This window comes from Grus americana, chromosome Z, assembly GCF_028858705.1.
Source record: "Grus americana isolate bGruAme1 chromosome Z, bGruAme1.mat, whole genome shotgun sequence".
NCBI lineage: Eukaryota > Metazoa > Chordata > Aves > Gruiformes > Gruidae > Grus > Grus americana.
Window position 1 is genome coordinate 48,213,432 of NC_072891.1, and position 19,548 is coordinate 48,232,979.

Sequence of the window (19,548 nt, forward strand, 5' to 3'; positions counted from 1 at the left end):
GAAATCACGGAAAATAAGTATATAATATGAAGGAAGTCTTCAAGCTCACTGGGGAAGATATCAATGTAATTACTAGAAAATTAAGAGAATTTCCTTTCCTCTTCCTCATTATTGCTATAGTCTATAATAAACAAATCAATTATGTAATAAGCCTGTAAGAACAGAAATAAAGTGTAAGATTCATAATTATTATTTATTACTATTCAACTATCTGCAATTCCATACAGATTGATAAATTAAAGATGTACATGCTGATAATTCATTGGCAGTTTTGCCACTGATACAATTTCTTCAACAAAATGCGTCAAAACAAAGCAGCATCACAACAGATTTCTTTGTATTCTTCTAAAAATAATAGATTTTTTAAAAAAAATAAATAAATCACATAACAAATAAAACTGACCTCAGTACCTGAGAGCTATTTCTTATTCTAAAATCATGGTTACTTCCTGTTCTAGAAAGAGTAAAACATTCAGTATGTCACTTCCATCACAAGAGGTAACTACCAGTCAAGCCAGTTTTCATTCTGGTAATATGAGCAGAAACCTGAAGAATTTTAGTGATTTTCTTCTGGATATGCAATGGTTGACTGCAAAGAAAATTTGCCTGTAATTGTTTAATGATTGAAACTGCAGGGCTATACCTAAGTATAAAATATTGCATGAAATTTTTAAAAAAGGAAAAATAATATTTTTTATAAACAGAACTGCAAATATATTGAAATAGAGTGGCACACTTTAACCAATTATTTACCAGCTTTTCACCTTAGAAATTAGTTACCATTCTAATTGCAGTGAGCGTACGTGTATACACATGCATATGTGATACTGCGCAGAAAGTATAAAAAAGCTTTATTGTTGACATCAACCACAGAAAAAAACCCAAAACAACAGGCCCACTAATATTCACAGGATCTTAAAATACTTTTTAATTCATTCAAGAAATCTTAGGAGGGTATTAAATTAGGATTGTAGAAAGTCCCCCAGTAGACACATCTGCCATATGGATAATTCAGGGCCTTTGCACATTCACTCCTCCTTACTCTCAAAGATTTTTATCTTCCTTTCATGTTTATAAACAAGGTTAAACAGAGGTTTTCAGAGAAGGGAAGGGAAAAAAAAAAGAAGAAAAAAAGAAGTAGTAGGTAAAGTGGGTAAAGTGTAGGTAAAGTAAGAAAAGTGATACAGGTCACCTATTTTCAAGGAACAAATGGACATTTTTGCCAGTGAAAGAGCTGATTTTGTATCTATTATCTCACAGAATGTATTTCTAAGACAAGCCTGTAGATGATATATGTCTCAATGATTTCTGGTTTGGAACATAAAAATTAACTTTAGGCACCGGGCTTATAATTACTTTGATATTAAATACTTTGTTTAAAGTAATTGTATAAATGTGCATAGTAATAATTCTTAGGATAAATGCTTAATTTAGCTTTCTACAGGTACAACTGTTCATCAGTTATTATAAATATACATCTCCTCTCACATAACTGCCATTCAGGACTTTCAGTGCATCCTCTGACAGCTGCTCTGCAGACATGTATTTCAGTCATAGTTTTTCTTCTTTTACTCCTTTTTGGTAAAGATATCATTATCCCAAAATTGCAAGTGATTTACATGGTCTTTATTTGTATTGACTCCCTGTCCATATTAATTAATCTTCCGAATAGCATTCACAAGATGAAAAGCTTAGGTGAAATTGATGATGCTTGAACCAACTTTAATAGAAATGAAAACAATTTAGAGTATAATTTAAATCTTTTAACATTAAATTTTACATCTTCCCTCTGTTTCAGTACAGAAAGTAGCCACTAGCTACATCAAAGTGAAGCTATAATTACACTATATGCTGCAACTCTACCCAAAGTGAAATTTAGAACAGTGCTTTCTCTGAGGAAACTAATCTTCTAACAAAAATATTTCTAATATTAGAAAAGGTATTTCTAATAATTCATCTCTAAAAGGTAATTTTTTGATTTATCACCATATCTGCTTAAACCAGAAAAAAATAATTGATTAAGCATTTACCACATATTATTGATAATATCCTTTTAAGTCTATGACATCTGAAAATCATATATGACTTAAAACCAAGGCATCAGGCTAATAATAATCATAAGCTAATATTCAGAGATCACTGATCCAGAACATGAACACACTTTTGACAAAGAAGGAAAAAATATGAACTTCATATGCCAATTATGTTCTAAACATATTTTTTTGTGCACTATCTGCTTATCATGGTTCCAAACTATGGCTAAAAGATATTCTGAAAAGAATAACTAGTTGCTTCAATTTCCATTATTTTTCTTTCTCCAGTCTTCAATTTAAAAAAAAAAAAAAAAAGAGGAAGCTATAGGAAAACTATTCCAGTGTCAGTGGGTTTTTTTGGTGTTTTTTTGTTTGTTTGTTTGTTTGTTTTTAAACATATAAACCCATTTATCCTGTTTTTTGTATAACACACTGCTGCCAGGACACCAAAGGCAATAACTCCTGGCAGGCAATCGTATGTTTCTGTGTAGGGCTTGATGTAATTATGACAGATTCATCTGGTACTCTCTCCTCAGAGACTAAATGTGCTAAATTTGTAAGGCATTTTGGATGACACTGTGTCCTTTAAAGTTATTTTGTCAATGTTTGTTGTATAATTAGTAGTTATTAAACCAATATATATTGATAAAGGAGCTGAGAGAAAAGATACTAAAGAGAAATATATGAAGAGAATTATTTGGATGTCCAAGAGGTATATGAGCAATGGAACAATATAAAGATATTATGCAATGAAAAGTCTAAATGAAGGAGCATGGGAAGAGCAATGACTGAAAAGAGTAGTAATAATTTAAGCATAGGAGGAGGAATTGGAAATCTGATGGAACTCAGAAAACAGAAAATAGGAAAATGGTAGCGATTTTTTTGTTTAAAAAGAACAGGTTAATAAATTATATCTCAATGAATAAATGAATGATTAGCCAACCATCTGTCAATGAGGACTGTAAATCTGATAAAGCAAAGAATACTCTATATATGTTAAATGTGTATATGTATATATGAGATAAAGAATGGACTCAATAGAATTATTTTTAGGTTTTCTACCATTGCACATAAGTTCAGATGACTATGCACAGAGTAATTTTTATTTGTGTTCATGCACATTAAATGTGTAAAACTACTGCATTTAGTGGTCCATTGTTTCTACTACAAAAGCTGTCAATAACTACAGAATTTGGGTCATGCTTCACTATTTGGAATTGGAGATGCAAAGACTCCCATTAAGACTCCAAGACAAAGAAGTTGTTGGTTTGCCCTCAGCTGTAAGTGGGATATCTACCATAGGGAGCACAGTGCCAAAACTGCTAAATATTTTAGGTTAGGGCAACCAAAGACAGGCAGAAATCATTGCAGGAAGAAAATATTTTCTTTCAAACAATATAGTTCACAAGATGTTACAAGCTACCTATGAGACATTGTTTAATACATATAAGAAATTTTAATGTTGGCAAAGAAGAATGTATCATCAACTGGGAGTTATGGTGAGATGTAGAATTGTTTGATAAGGAGAAACACAAAGTTTGTTCCAGATGATGAGCTGCAGATATCAAATGGAATGAGACTGTAAGAGGAAACTGGAAAGAAACAATCACTGGAACAAGCTAACACAAGTCCAGAAGGCTTTTTGAAAACAGCCTATTTTGAAATAAAAGATAATGACTGTAATGAAATTCATGAAAATGGGTGGATTAAATTTCTATTTTGATAAATTGGGAAGACATATGGTAAGTATGCTGAAAGCTGAAAACTTAACCTGGCAGAGCTAGTGCAAGAAAGGTGTAATTGTCAAGATATAAGAAGATAGAAATTAACATTAACAAATTTTAGAGAAAACAAAACCAACAAACTAAAAACCTTCCACAAAGACTTTTTTTTTTCCTTTGGTAACATTGGTCATAGGAAACCACACATAATCTTGATGAACTATGAAAGTAATGTAAACTAAAAAAAAGACTTAATACATTGTCAAAAAGTAAGATAAGCACTTTGAAAAAGACTGTGGCTGGGAAGTTTAAGTGGCTTAAACAAGCCCATATTGAAAAGAAACACAGATGGCAGTGATATTGACATATAATAAGGATTGTAACTATCTTCATATGCTATAAAATTCAGCAAGATAAAAATATGAGGGAGGGTTATACATAAATCTAACCCTTTTGATGCAGTGCTTAAAAGCAACAACAAAAAAAAAAGAAAAAATAAAAAAAAACAATCAAAAGGGTAGGGTGCAGTTCTAAATAAACTGAATTTATACTGAATAAGAGCCAAATGTTATGACATTTGGAATACTGTAAATACTGCTGGATTTCTCTATACTGATATTCACAGAGTGACTTTGTACATATTTATACACACAAACTTCACACACATGTACACACTTACATACTATGGCCATTCAAAAACTGAAAGGAACTGGAATCATAACATGTAAAAATGTACCAGCTTCCTTTAAAAATTTAGGTAAAACATCTCTGTGGTCATGGAGAAGGAGATGGTTCCTCAAACACAGCACTGAGATGAGCATTTTGAGAGGTCCCCAGTTATACCGTACATTGAAAAATCTGTGGTAAATAAGAGACCAAAATTGGCATCAATTATATTATGAGCCAACTTGGTGATGTTTTCCACTCATAATATTGCTTAGATCTCCTTTAATGTGTTTGACTAAGGAATACACAGATCCCCATATTATGTACTTTTGACCTGATTGTGTTCCTGATTCTGTCTCTTTACTACAAGCAAAAAGAGCAAGCAGTGTAACGGAAGTGGAGTAAGTTTAATTCCAGAGTTGAAAAAACAGAAGTGATACAGTGCTTCAGAAGCTGGAAGGAAAGGTCATGAGGTCTGTCAGAAAAGAGAGGAAGGAGATGGTGAAAGAAGTTTGAAAAGTGAGAAAATGAGTTGAAAGGAGGAGGGTGTGAGAAAGCTAAAAATAAATGTAAATGTATGCTGCATCCCAAATACAAATCCCTAACAAGTTATATGGCAAAGTTTTGACTGAGGAGAAACTCTGTTTTGTCAAATGTCTATCACATTTACTGCCTATTGCAAAGTCAAGATTAACTCAGTAAGGGATAAATTAGCACAAAGAATGCTATATATGTAATTGAATGTGTTAAAACATGATAAATGTGGAAATATTTGTGAGAATACATGTTGCAACCTATTTGAAAGGATCACTTTCTAGGCAGACTTTTTAGTCTCTTTTTGGAGGTTCCTCTCCGTAAACTTTTATGAACAATTAGCTAAACAACTAGTATTTTTGTCTTTGATCTACAAAGCACTGTGACTTTCTTTGAAATAATAACCTGGATAGACATATACTGCGTTCATCTCTGTGAATGAAAAGCAGGTCACGGAAATTTGTCTGTTTGACCGAACCCAAAATTGGCTACAGTCTTGAAGCAGATCTCTGCCTACACTGTTTTCTCCAAAGAGCGCAATTTTTATAACTCTTATTATTCAAAGGCTGGAATTTTTTAGGTCAAAAGGCAACTTTTGAGAACTAGAAATTTAGGGGGTGGGGGAGAAGTGTTTATAAGCACCTTTCCCCTGACTGTTGTGTGATTTTAGTACAGCCTTTCAGCTTGGGCCAAAGCAGACTTTTCACAGATGCCTGTGACTGCATTCTCTCAAGCCTACAGCAGAAAACTCTCCTTCCATTGCCCGTTGTGTGTCTGATCCCTCTCTTCTCAGCAGTCTCTGCCTTCTCCACACTGAACTACGGCAACACCTTTCCTTCAAGCCCTTCGATCTGTTTTGGGGAAGGTATATAGTCTTTCTGCCCTGCAGAGGGAGCCACGACAACTAGTCACTCTCTTTTAGAGAGATGCTAATACCATCTATTGCAAGTTATGAGATTAGTGCTGACCGTAGCCTAAAAAAGATTACTCAGTCACTGTGATGAATACTGTCTGTTGTGTTTCTGGATGGGTAGAATATAGGAAGCAGCAATTACTTGCAAAGAACATAGGATTTCAAAGGGTGAATGGGACTACATGTCACAGGAGGGAGGTTCTGTCTATAGCTTTGCATGAAAAGAAAGTAAGATATTTAAAATTTGTTGGAAACATCGAGTAATTTTAACTCCAGTTACTCTAATTTTATTTGCAGTGCATGGAAATCTAATTGTGCTATGTATACTGCAGTTATTCTAGACTGGAATTCTTACAAAAGAATCAGCATGCCGTTTTGTAAGCTTTCTGTTCTTTGTTATCAAGTCAGTATTGGAAACAAAACATTCAGATAAATAAATAAATAAATAAATGAGTAAATATTATTTTCTTACCTGTCTATAATGCCACATAAATCTATCTGAAGGTCACTGAAATTGCCAAAAAGATTTTGCTGAACTGAGATCATATCCACTGCTTTGTTATCAATGGAAATGAGTCGCATGCATCCTTGAAAGCCACCAAATGAGGTATTACATTCAGAAATGTTTCCACTGCTAGGGCAGCCTGAAAGAAGCATAAAACCTGGAGCTGAAAAAAATATTTTATTGAAAAATTTATATATTCCAAAAGTAGACTGAACTTTGATAATCTCCAGGTGTTGTAAACTTTGTGGGTGGAAGACTTCAGGCAGAAGCTCTTCTGATTAAGCATGGTAGTGCAACTGTAAAGAACTACTTCTGTGCAGTCTTACTATTTTTAAACCATATGCAAAAGCATCACTAAAAAAATGAGTAAAGGATAACCCAAGCAGCAGTTCCAAAGCAATGAATGGAATCAAGATACGAACAGGTTGATTGGCTGACCTTAGTCATAAAATGCTAGGTTACAATACAACGTGCACATGATTTGGACAAGTGCTAAGTCACAACTGAAGTCAAATCAGACAAAAATTAGTTACTAAGTACAGTAATTTTAATTTATCAAGCTATCCAGAAGATTCTGGAAAGTACTGAAGACAATCTCTTGATGCAGGTCATCATTGACTCTACTGGGACATGCTATGTTGGACCTGCTTCTCATAGACAAGGAAGAAATGGTTGAACATGTAAAGGTCAAGGACAATCCTGGTTACAGCAAACATGAGGCTGTGGAATTTATGATCCACAGAGCAGGGAACAAGATAAAAAGCAGAATTACAACCCTAGACTTCAGAAAAGCCAATGTTGGTCTGTTCAGAACCTGTTTTTAGGATCCCATTGAAAATTGTGTTGGAGAGCAAACAGGCTAGATATCTTTCAACAAGTTATCTGGAGCATAAGAAAAATCTATAGCAATATCAAAATAGTTGAGCAAGTGTGGCAGAAGGCCTGCAAATATAAACATGGAACTCCTGAGTGAGTGCAAACCCCAAAAGAAAGTACACAAAAGGTGGAAGCAGGAACATGCAATTCGGAGCGCCATACAATTCCTGCATGTCTAGGAATGTAGTTAGGAAATCCAGACCTCAGGTGGAGTGAAAACTATCAAGGAATTTGAAGTGCAACAAAAAAGGTTTCTATAGGTACAACAGTAACAAAAGGAAGGCTAAGATTATGGGTGCACTACTCAATGGGGCAGGGGACCTAGTGACAAGGGTCTTGGGAAGAACTGATTTGTGCAAGGCCTTTTTTCTTCAGCCTTCAGGTAAAACTAGTCCTTAGGCTTCCCATGTACTAGCAGAGTATGAAGAAGGGAAGCAGTACCCACAACAAAGGAAGAAAGAGTCCATGTGGCACCTGTGGGTGCTGTAGGAGCTAGCCAATGTCATTCCAACAATTGCCATTGTCATTGTGAAGCCATTATCATGTTAATTCTCAGAAGGTCTTGGCAATTTGGTGAGCTCCTTGATGACTGGAAAAGGCAGATGTTACACCTATCTTCAAGAAAGGCAAGAAGGAGGGCACAGGAAACTAGAGGCCAGTCAGCCTTATTGCAGTCCCTGGCAAGTTCATGGAGCAAATCCTCTTAGAAGCCATTTCTAAACATGTGAAGGACAAGAAGGTAACTGGGTAACTTTAGCTTCAAGGCTAAATCATGCCTGACCAAGATCTTTGCTTTTTTTGCTGAGGTGATGGGCACTGTGAACAAAGGGAGAGCAGTGACCATGGCATACCTTGACTTTAGTAAAGCCCCTGACAGTTTTCTATGGTCTCCCTATCACCAGATTGATGAGATATGGGTGGGATAAGTGGACAATTGATGATGCAGCTGACTGTCAGTAAGCAGAGAGTCCTTCAGAGACCAGAACTGAGAGCTACATTGTTTAATGTCTTCATTAATGACCTTGATGACGGGACAGAGTGCACTTTCAGCAAGCTTGAAATGGATACCACATTGGGGTGAGGGGTTAAAAATTGGAGGGCAGGGTTACGACTCAGAGATACCTGGGCAGGCTGGAGAAATAAGCTGATGGGAATGCCAAGAGTTCAGTAAGAACAAGTTTGAGGTCTTTAATCTGAGATGCAACAAGTCCATGCAACTATCCAAGCTGGAGGACAACTGCCTAGATCCACAGAGAAAAGCCTAGAGTCCTGGTGGCCAACACGTAGACCATGAGTGAGGAATGTGCCCTTGAAGCACAGAAAGCCAATGACATTCTGGGCTGTATTAGCAAAATCACAGCCAGCAGATCAGGGGGAAGTGGTTCTTCCCTCTGTATGGCACTTGTGAGACCACTTCTGGAGTGCTGTCTTTCTGGACTCCCTAGTACAGGAAAGACATCGACATCCTGGAGTGAGTCCAGCAGAGACTTCTGAGATGGTCAGGCAGCTGAATGCACAAGGTGTATGAGGAGAAGCTGATAGAACTGGACCTGTTCAGTCTTAAAAAGATAAGATAAAACTAGCTAATAAGACAATACAGAGAAGATGGAGCCAGACTTTTTCCAGAAGTGCACAGTGATGGAACAAGAGGCAAAGGACGAAAGTAAAAAATGGCATATTCTGATCAGACATTAGCAACAAGTGTTTTTACCATAAGGGTGGTCAATATGAGAACAGTTTGCCCAGAGGAGTTATGAGATTTCCATCCTTGGAGCTGTTCAAGGTTTGAGTGGTCACAGCCCTGTACATCCTGATCAAATCAGACTTGTTTAGAACAGAGGGTTTGACTAGAGGATTTCTGGATGTCCTATCCAACCTATGAATAACATTCTGTAAGTATCTAATATTGTGGTTTGCCTAGTGTGTCACTGATCCTGGAATGCCTTGTTCACTGATTGCCAATTAATTAAACACTATTAATAAACCAATAAATTGCTTTGATCCTGATTTGATTTAAACCACACCCATTAAGCAGTTTTTCCCAGCAGCAGCTGAACACTGCATGACAAAATATGCCTAAATTTTTTCTTTTTTTTGGCTTTCTTCCAAAGGGTAATATTGCTTCTGGAATGATGCACAAGGGCCATTCTTTGATCTGTGTCAAGCAACACTGCATTCTGGTTCACAGCATTCAAAGACCTTCTTGTTTCATGATGTTAGGAAGCAGTGACTTTTAAGACACTTTTCTATTCCACAGAGCTAATGGATACTTTCTGAAGTCCTGTAAAGACAGTGCAGAGGTTTACTACACAGAAAAGCAAAATGACAGTGGAAACTAGTAGATCTATTCAAATGAGTGTACAATAACATAAATAATATAGATATGTTTATAAGAAGTATACAATAGAAAATAAACTTAAACTGAAATGAAATAAGTGAATAAATTCTCAGTGTGTTTTACTCTGGTGAGGAACCAAACTGTTCAAAACTGTTATTACCTTTCTAAAGGAAAATATTAATTATCTACTTGGTATATTACTTTAAGAACAACAAACCTGTGGAATTGCAAAAGTCCAAATAGGAGCATAGTAAATTTTCAGCACTACACAGAGTTAGATAAATCAATTACAGGTCTAAACACATTCTTTACAGCATTCTACAATAAAATGGTAAAATTAATTCTGTAATGTCTGGTGAAAAATCTGAGACTCATTTGAGAATGAGATACTTCCAGCGGAGTTCATATATTTAAAAAAAAAAAAAAAGCCAGAGAAGGTAGAAAAAGTTTGTCTTTTACACATAGCTATTCTACAAAATGATGTCTCAGATTTCTTTTTTTTGTGTCTGTCTTTTAAAAGTTGTCTTCTAGTTCTGTCAGAGAAACGGCAGCATCATTAATATTAATGAAATTGGGATTCCATATAATTGTAGGCCAGATCTTAAAGATAGGAAGAAATCTTACGATAATGAAATTTACCCTATGTGCTTATTGCAATATTAAATAATCTCTTTTTGCCCTTATAGTTTCAATGAGTTATTATTCAAAGAACTGAGAGAGGTATTATATCCTTGATGACAGTATGACTAGAAATTGTGCTGACATAACTCTAAAGTATTTTCATGTTTATTACACATTTTCCCAGCTATGCATACACATTTCTTGCCTAGTTTGTATTCATTAAAACAAGTAAACTAACCACCATGTCCCCAGGACACCTCTCCTGGAAGGCTGATTCATGTTTTAACGACCAGCATATAGAAACACTGTAAATATTCATATAAACTTAGAAAGAAAGTCAAAATGCATTGTCTGCATTTTGACAGAGGTATTATGACATAAAATTTTAATAAACAATTTTCTAAACTCAGAAACCTTCTACTAGTTTTCCCCAAGTTTGTACGACATGCATGAGCTGCTGATTTCAGCTATAAAGCTGAAATTAGAGAAGCTGAGGGGTGGATATGCAGCTAGTACTTTAAATGTTCTTGGAATTCATTTATCCCTCCATCTCCCAAAAGATAAATAGAAATGTCCTTGCACAACTTCATTGAATATGCTGCTTTTTTTAACTGCCCACATCCCTCCTGTTCACCTGTGCTGTCAACCCTGCAATGGCACAAATCTCCTAATAAGAGATGTGGGAACCTGAAGCAACACAGAAGCGGGGGGGGGGGGGAAACACCAAAAAAACCCAACCAACCAAACAAAAAACTCCCAAATCAAAAACCCCAAACAAGTTTTCTTGCTATTCAAGGCCAGTATTCTGTATCTTTCTCTGATTATCAGCCAGGTCAAGGGGTATCTTCAGCAGAGAAGGCTAGATGCCAGCTGTGAAAAGTCACTTGGATGCTCATGTAGCAGTTCCTATATTTGCGGTCTGCTTGTGAACATGGAATTTATTTACAACCTATTGTTTTAAGGGAACTGGTCTGTGAACAATTACTTAGTCCATACTCATTTAGGGTTTTGTATGTTTTTTTCAATTTTCTACGAAATCTGATAATTGTTAATAGTTCAGTTATGAATTCCTAAGCTACTAAGAGATAAAGAATTAGGCTAATGTTGAATAATGCATTCAGATGCTGTTTAACATTGTTATTATGTAGTCCATTCCCAATTGATTTAGATATAACACCCTGCTCAATTCTATCAGTAACAATATATATCATTAATGAAAAAATCTCTTGGTGACAGATAATTGTTGATATTCCTAGGGAAATTAAGATATCTAAATGTGTTTTTTAGGCACAAGTTATATTCTCCAAACATAGAAAAGTTGTGTCACTGTGGTAAAAAAATATAAACAAATTAAGAGTGTGTATCACATAAAAAGGATATTTGCATAAGTATGTAAGCATTCATTTAAGGTGAAAACTTGATCATCCCAGTGGAAGATTCTAACAAAAAATGGATTTAGCAACACAGTAAGGGTGCAACAAGAGAGCTTTGTCTGTCTCTCTGATCATGAGCCAGACTATATTCAATTATCAGGACATGATACCAGAAAATGATGTTCTAAAAAGTGACCAAGGATTTAGCGTGGTAATTTATTCTACCCTACATTATAAAATTTCAAGGAAACACAAAATCAAAAACATCATAGCAGTGCCTAGAAACCAGAACCTTTGAGAGATACCCAAGCTAGGCAAAGAAGACTTCAGGCAAGCTGAATAATTCTTGCCATTTGATTAGATATGTCAGGAAAAACTGATGTTTAACTGTGGGATATTGCCAGCATAAACAACATATTTCACCTCCAAAGTAGAAAGCATCTCCTGAATAAATTTGCAGAGGTATGGAGGCATGAGCAGATGAGGTCACATCATTGTCCACTATTACACTGATACGATTCCTTTTGGCAGAGAAGGCTATAGAATGCCACTGGCCATTATTTAATCCAGCACCTGGAAGGAAAATAAAAAGAAAAATGAAGCATAGAAATCCATTATTTGTTATACTACCTGAATGTTACACACTTGAAAGGAGGAGAGACCAGTAGAGCAATCATAGCCCACATAAATGCTCTAAGTTATAATGAAAGGAGAAAAAAAAAAAAAAAAAAGATAACACAAATGCCTTTTGTGAAGACAGAACTTTGTCTATTCCCTTGCTTCACATCTGATAAAGAAAAAATAAATGTACTTCAGTCTTACGGTTGTAATACTCCTAATTATCAGTAATACATCTATTTAATGTAGCGATTATGGAAAGTATCCTCCCAATCTAAGGAGGTTATCATTAAGATATCATTGTGATAGCTGATACAGTATTTTACACATAATACACATTTTTACTGCACTATTACAAAGGATTTCTTCATCTTTTAAAATCAAAGGTAGTTATTATATTATAACCCAGTAAAACAGCAAAATCTTGTAGATGCTAAAAGCTTCAGCAACTGTCATGTCAATGTCACAAGATGATTCTTCTTTCAATTGTCTCTTTTCTTGGAAATGTATGGGAAAATTTCTGAGTTTAGCCTCTAACACCAATTTACATTACCTCTGGCTGTGCAGGTGTAAGGTGCCACAAACCAAAAAAACTAAATCCCTGATTCTGGAAAACACTTATGTATATATACTTAAATAGATTTTCTATAGGGCAGCATGTAAGCACATTATTATCTTTAAGAAGTGCTTTAAGTCAATCATGTTCTTGAGTGTTCTTCAGAACAGAGATACTTCTTTTGGTGAAGAACAAAGAATACCACCTTTGAATTATGTAAAGTCTTTTCTCAACTTCAGAACGCCTATGATTTGTGATCTGTAATTTCCCTTTTGAAAATTCATGTATTACTATACTCCTCTCCAGAGAAATAGACCAATTAACTGATTAGTTGAAACAGAAGGAAAAGAAATAAAAATAGATGAGAAGGTTCAAATAACTAAATTACATATGACTAGGATCCATATATTGTTAACTACCTCAGTCTACACACAAGTTCAGCATACAATCAAGAGATAAATCTTAGAACTATATTATAAATTCAAATAAGTTATAATCAAGAAAAAATCTCTAATATATCTAATATAATATTAGTCTTATTAGTCTCACTCACTTTTTCTATTTGTTTTCTTACTTCAACCACTATATATATATATTATTAGGGACCTTATAATAAGAAACCTTAAACATTTTTCTTTAATCCAGCCTCAGTGGAATTATATAAAAGCTATGGCTAACAGATCTTCTTATCTTTGTGTTGCACTTTCAGGAACAATTCACCTTTCTAATGAAACAGTAGAAAGTACAAGGCTGCAGTCACAGTTTTTTTGGTACCATTCTGGCCATTATTTATTTTGGTTGCAATCTTCTATGAGAAGTGGCATTCCAGTTTGCTAAGAGGAGTAGCACACATACAGTCAGAGTAAATAATCAGCATAAAAGATATCACTAATTTTCTGGGTAAACGGGTGTATTTTCTACTTCTGTAAAACTCCAGATTCATGATATTTATAGAGATGGACTTTCTGCTAAAATAAAAAATTAGTGACCTTATTCCATACAATATAAAATAATATTAATGTTATTAAGTCTGTCCACCAAAAGGTCACCTGTAGAGGGGTAATCTTTTGGTAACAAGGATTTACATAGGCCTACAGGCAATGTGGAGGGAGTGACTAGAGTTTCCCTATATTTTCATGTCCAACTGCTGAAGAAGTCCCTTTGTACCGGTGGCAGTTAATATAACTTACAGCAGCCTTCAGGCTAGTGTATTTTATGTTAGGGCTAGCATACTATTGAGCTGAAATCAAGAAAATGCCTTAAAGCCCAGCCATTTTGACTCTAGTTATAAATTAGCTAGATGAAATGATGTGTAACAGACATTTAAAAAACCTAGAGTATATGAAGCATTAGAAAAATATTATTGCTGCCTTGCAGTATCATTGGCACAGATGAGTCACATTGTATAATGAAGATTTTAGACTTAACAACTACTATTATTTCTCTCTCCTATTTTTTTTTTTAGCACTTTTACAGCAAGAACTCATGAAATATATCAAAAGATTTTACTAACTTCAAACAAAAATCAACAAAGAATCACAAACAGATAAGGCATCCTTAGGTCTTTTATACAACTGTGAACCTCAGTGAACTGTACTCTTTCATCAAAGACATAATAGGTATGCTAAAACAAAGCATATGAGTAATGTATTTTTTAAAGCACAGAAAATTAAGTCTGAGAAAGGTTTTCTCCCAATTCTGAGTAATATAATTATCTTTCTTCTATAAATTATTGTAGAATTATCCTTCAGTAAGAAACTGCATTGTAAAATATATATAGTCTATAACACCACTTGTCGCACCGCGTTTTTAAGATTAGCCATTTCAGAAAATAATTTTTTAAAAAGGAATTTTTTCCGTACTTGCTTATATCCTTCTTTCTAACCTCCATCCCCAGCTGCCAAAAACTCCAGCTTCTTTCACCTCATCTCTAAGATTAAGCAAGGAGTTTCTTCATTGTAGAGGTATTTCAAGTGAATTATATTTTCCTCAGTCACATCTCTGCAATACGTTATCTTTTAGGAATCAGAGAATAGTTTGGGCTGGAACGGACCTTTAAAGATCACCTAGTCCAATCTCCCTGCCATGTGCAAAGACTTCTTTTACTAAATCAGGTTCTCAAAGCCCCATACAACCTGACCTTGAACACTTCCAGGGGCGGGGCATCTAAATCTAACCTCTTTCAGTTTAAAACCATTACCTTTTGTCCTGTCACTACAGAGCCTGGGAAAAAATCTCTCTCCATCCTTACTATAATCCCCCTTTTAAAGTATTCAAAGGCCACAGTTAGATCTCCCCAGAGCCTTCTCTTCTGCAGGCTGAACAATCCCAACTCTCTCAGCCTCTCCTCACAGGAGAGGTGCTCCAGCCCTCTGATCATCTTCGTGGCCTCGTCTGGACTCTCTCCAACAGCTCCATGTCTCTCCTGTACTGGGCAACCCAGAGCTGGATGCAGTACTCCAGGTGGGGTCTCATGAGGGTGGAGTAGTGAGGGAGATTCAACTCCGTCAACCTGGTGCCCGCACTTCTTGTTATGCAGCCCAGGATACAGCTGGCCATCTGGGCTGCCAGTGCACATTGCTGGTCGTGTCCAGTTTTTCATTGACCAGTATTCCCAAGTCCTTCTCTGCAGGGCTGCTTTCAATTAAATCATCCCTCAGCCTGTATTGGGGATTGCTCTGAAGCAGGTGCAGGACTTTGCACTTGGCCTTGTGGAACTTAATGAGGTTCACATGGGCCCATCCCACAAGCCTGCCAAAGTCCCTCTGGAATTCCTCTTTTCCCTCTAGTGAATCAACTGCACCGCTCAGCTTGGTGTCATCCACAAACTTGCTGAAGATGTACTCAATCCCACTATCTATGTCCTTACTGATTATATTAAATCTAACAATAAATTTTGTAATTTAATTTCAATTGTTGCAAAGATAATTACTTTTAATTCTTAGATTGGCATCCTGCTTCAGTAACTTGTTCTAGTAAGAAAAGTATATTGCAAATATTGCAATATTTGACTATCAATGTAGGTTAGAGAATGCCCTAACATAAAGAAGGAGATTGAATGAATGCCTAAAGTAGAAAAATTTTTGGTTACTGGAAAACCGATTATATGAATTTTGCACTTTTTAGTTTGTTTACTGTAGTTCATCATATGGACCTACTAAATAATTTTGGGATTAATATTTTACCTCCTCTTCATAAAGGCTGGTATGATTAGAGATTCTCCAAGTGGAGAACAGTGACAAGTGGCATTCCTCAGGGGTCGGTACTGGGACCAGCACTGTTCAACATCTTTGTCGGCAACATGGACAGTGGGATTGAGTGCACCCTCAGCAAGTTTACCGACGACACCAAGCTGTGTGGTGTGGTCAACACGCTGGAGGGAAGGGATGCCATCCAGAGGGACCTTGACAGGCTGGAGAGGTGGGCCTGTGCGAACCGCATGAAGTTCAACAAGGCCCAGGGCAAGGTCCTGCACATGGGTCAGTGCAATCCCAAGCACAACTACAGGCTGGGTGAGAAATGGATTGAGAGCAGCCCCGAGGAGAAGGACTTGGGGGTATTGATTGATGAGAAGCTCAACATGAGCTGGCACTGTGCGCTTGCAGCCCAGAAAGCCAACCATGTCCTGGGCTGCATTAAAAGAGGTGTGACCAGCAGGTCGAGGGAGGTGATCCTGCCCCTCTACTCGGCTCTTGTGAGACCCCACCTGGAGTACTGCATCCAGCTCTGGGGGCCCCAGTACAGGAGAGACATGGAGCTGTTGGAGAGAGTCCAGAGGAGGGCCACGAAGCTGACTGGAGGGATGGAGCACCTCTCCTATGAGGACAGGCTGAGAGAGTTGGGATTGTTCAGCCTGGAGAAAAGGCGGCTCTGGGGAGATCTAATTGCAGCTTACCAGTACCTGAAGGGGCCTACAGGAAAGACGGTGAGGGACTGTTTATGAGGGAGTGTAGTGACAGGACAAGGGGTAATGGGTTTAAGCTGAAGGAGGGTTGATTTAGATTAGATGTTAGAAAGAAATTCTTTACTGTGAGAGTGGTGAGGTACTGGAACAGGTTGCCCAGAGAGGTTGTGGATGCTCCATCTCTGGAAGCGTTCAAAGCCAGGTTGGATGGGGCTTTGGGCAACCTGGGTCTAGTGGAGGGTGTCCCTGCCCATGGCAGGGGTGTTGGAACTGGATGATCTTTAAGGTCCCTTCCAACCCAAACCATTCTATGATTCTATGATTCTATGATATTAAATGATGTTCATCTAGTTTAAGTTAAGACTTCCCAAAAGTCCCTTTCATTAAGGCTGGGGGCTGAGGAATGCCACAAGACACTGCTGAGAGAATAGCTCCTTATAGCCCTTGAATTGAGAACCTTGACTAAATTCATATTTGCTTGTTGAAAGCCATGGAGTAGTATGACATATAAATGGTGAAGGCCAACAGATTGCTAACATTTCCATTCCATCTGAAAATTATGTTGGCTGGTGCCCTACTAGGAGTTTTAAAAATGCTTTACCAGAAACAAGTGAGGAAAAAGTAGCAATTAAACTTTTAGTGCACAATAAGGTAGCTATTAAACAAGATATCCATTTATTCTCATTAGTAGTGCCTCCACCATTTTAATATGTAAGTACTAAAATAGGTCTGTGGGAGGTCTTGCAGAACAATGACATCTAACCTTAGGAACACATATATAAAAAAGCAATGTGTATAGCTTATTAGGAGATGAGTGAGAAAGAAAAAAACCCCGAACTTGTTTAGAGAAAATAATTTATAGATTAGTCTGAAGTATAACCAGCAAATGAAATGATTGTTAAGATCACTTAATTAAAAGCTGCATAGAAATTAAAAGCTACATAGAAAGACAGGATCATATGAAGAAACTGAGTAATAAGTTCTCAAACATTTATACATGTTGTAATTCAATTTGGTCTCATCATTCAACACAAATTAACTTTGTGTTAATTTCTTGTTTTTAATCTATGTTATTTCTTTGTGTATATTTGATGACCAGCTTGCAAAAGAGGCTACAAAGGAAAGATATTAAGGAACCATGCTGTAAAAGAAGGATACAGCTTATTATAACTTAATCACTCATGAATTAACATGCCATTCTCCTCATTTTTATATGGTTGAAGAAATCTTTGAAAATACATGATAAAGAATGATAATGAATGATAAAGAGCTGGGCACAAAGAAATATGGTCTGATTTAATTATCAAATATCATGTGTGTGTGTGAAAGTCAGGTCATAAGTCCTTGCCTGTAGGGAAGCAAACCTGTCCAGCCATCCATAATTTAATTACTCAATCTCCAAACACAGACTTGAATTGCCTCAGTGAGTGTAACAATAAACACTTTAAAAACTCAAGAAAATGTTTGCCATATGGTTTTGTTAGATGACTTCTTTGTCAGAACAAAATAAGATATTTTTGCAGTAGTTTCTGCCTTCACAAAGACAAACACAATTCCTCCTGTTAGACTTTATGAAGAGTAAGCTTAGCATAGCATGAGAACGTTAAATTCTGTTTCAGCATAGAGTGTCAAGATTTATTTTGGGTTGCTTCAGCTAATATGTTATGTAGTGTTGCAACTTTGAAATTGAATAAATTGTTCTATGCGCAAGTCTACAGCTATTAAAAGTGTCACCACTTTCAGCTGGTCTGTTAAAATGACGCTGCATGGCAATAGTTTCTTTAACATACATCACCTAATTGAACTGCAATTGAAATAGCTCCTAAAAAGCCAAATTCATCACTGTTAACTACATATCACTGACATTCTTACTAAGGAATTGACATTTTCAAATGGTGAGCCTAGGGAAATCTCTTGTCATTAAAATGGTGCTCTTTGTGCAGCAGTTATTTTAGATTATAACAAATACCAGGGCTGATCCTATTATCACCCACAGAAACAGGATCAAAGTATTTATGTAAATTTCAACATTATCCATGGTTATTACTGGCTTACAGTCTTTTCCTGAATTAAAATAAACAACTGTTTAAAATTTTACTTTTGATCATTATACACCTGTAGAAACACAATGAGCTTCAGAGTTATGTTTAACTTTTTCTTTTTTTCTTCCCCCCTAAAAAAAAATAAAATATCATTTTGTATCAGGAACTGAAGTGAGGAATCAATCTAAAAGAAACAGGGGCACAGAAATGAGATAAAGGAGGCCTCATCTTCAAATCTTTGGTTTGGTTCCTATCACGCCAATGAATATACTCCATACAAGATTAGATTCTCCATACATTCAAACCCTTAACTTTTTTGCTACGTGCCAGTGCAAAATGCAGTTTTCCTACTTGTTATTCACCTATTAATTCAGTTTACACATTACATTACTGGAACTAACTTGGCTTCTTTTTCACTGATAATATTCCTGCTTTATGAATATGAAATATGAAATAACATGAAATATATGATTGTGTACAGCTCAAAATAAATCGAGGATCAACTAATGTTTTGGATATCATCATTGTGTTTTCTGCAGCCAAATTACCCATTGCTTCTATGACGTATTCTTCCAATGTTCTTTGGTCATCATTTTTGTCCATACAGAAACCATTCCAATCCCAGCCTCATTTCCTCATCTTCATATATTCTTTGGAATCCCATTTACCCACCTAATCTCTCTAGTCCTGTTTTTCCTGTCTAAGAACTCATTCTGGAATGATCATTTTATCCTTCTATAAGAAAGGGGCAAAACACAATTTGTTTACATAAAGGATGAGGAACTCTGAGGCAGCTGTGATGCATGGAGTGTCAGAGCATAGCATGCTACTGATGAAGTGCTGTTAAG

At 36.2% G+C, this 19,548-nt stretch overlaps 1 protein-coding gene across 2 annotated transcripts in view; it reads right to left on the reverse strand.

Moving 5' to 3' along the window:
• Positions 1 to 19,548, reverse strand: part of CNTNAP4 (contactin associated protein family member 4) — a 249,726-nt gene that overhangs the window by 57,291 nt on the left and 172,887 nt on the right. For both annotated transcript variants that reach the window (XM_054810562.1, XM_054810561.1), the window contains exons 9-10: positions 12,004 to 12,153; positions 6,340 to 6,511 (exon numbers count right to left, since the gene is read on the reverse strand). In XM_054810562.1, the coding sequence (XP_054666537.1) occupies positions 6,340 to 6,511; positions 12,004 to 12,153 (322 nt within the window). The remainder of the gene's footprint in view (positions 1 to 6,339; positions 6,512 to 12,003; positions 12,154 to 19,548) is intronic.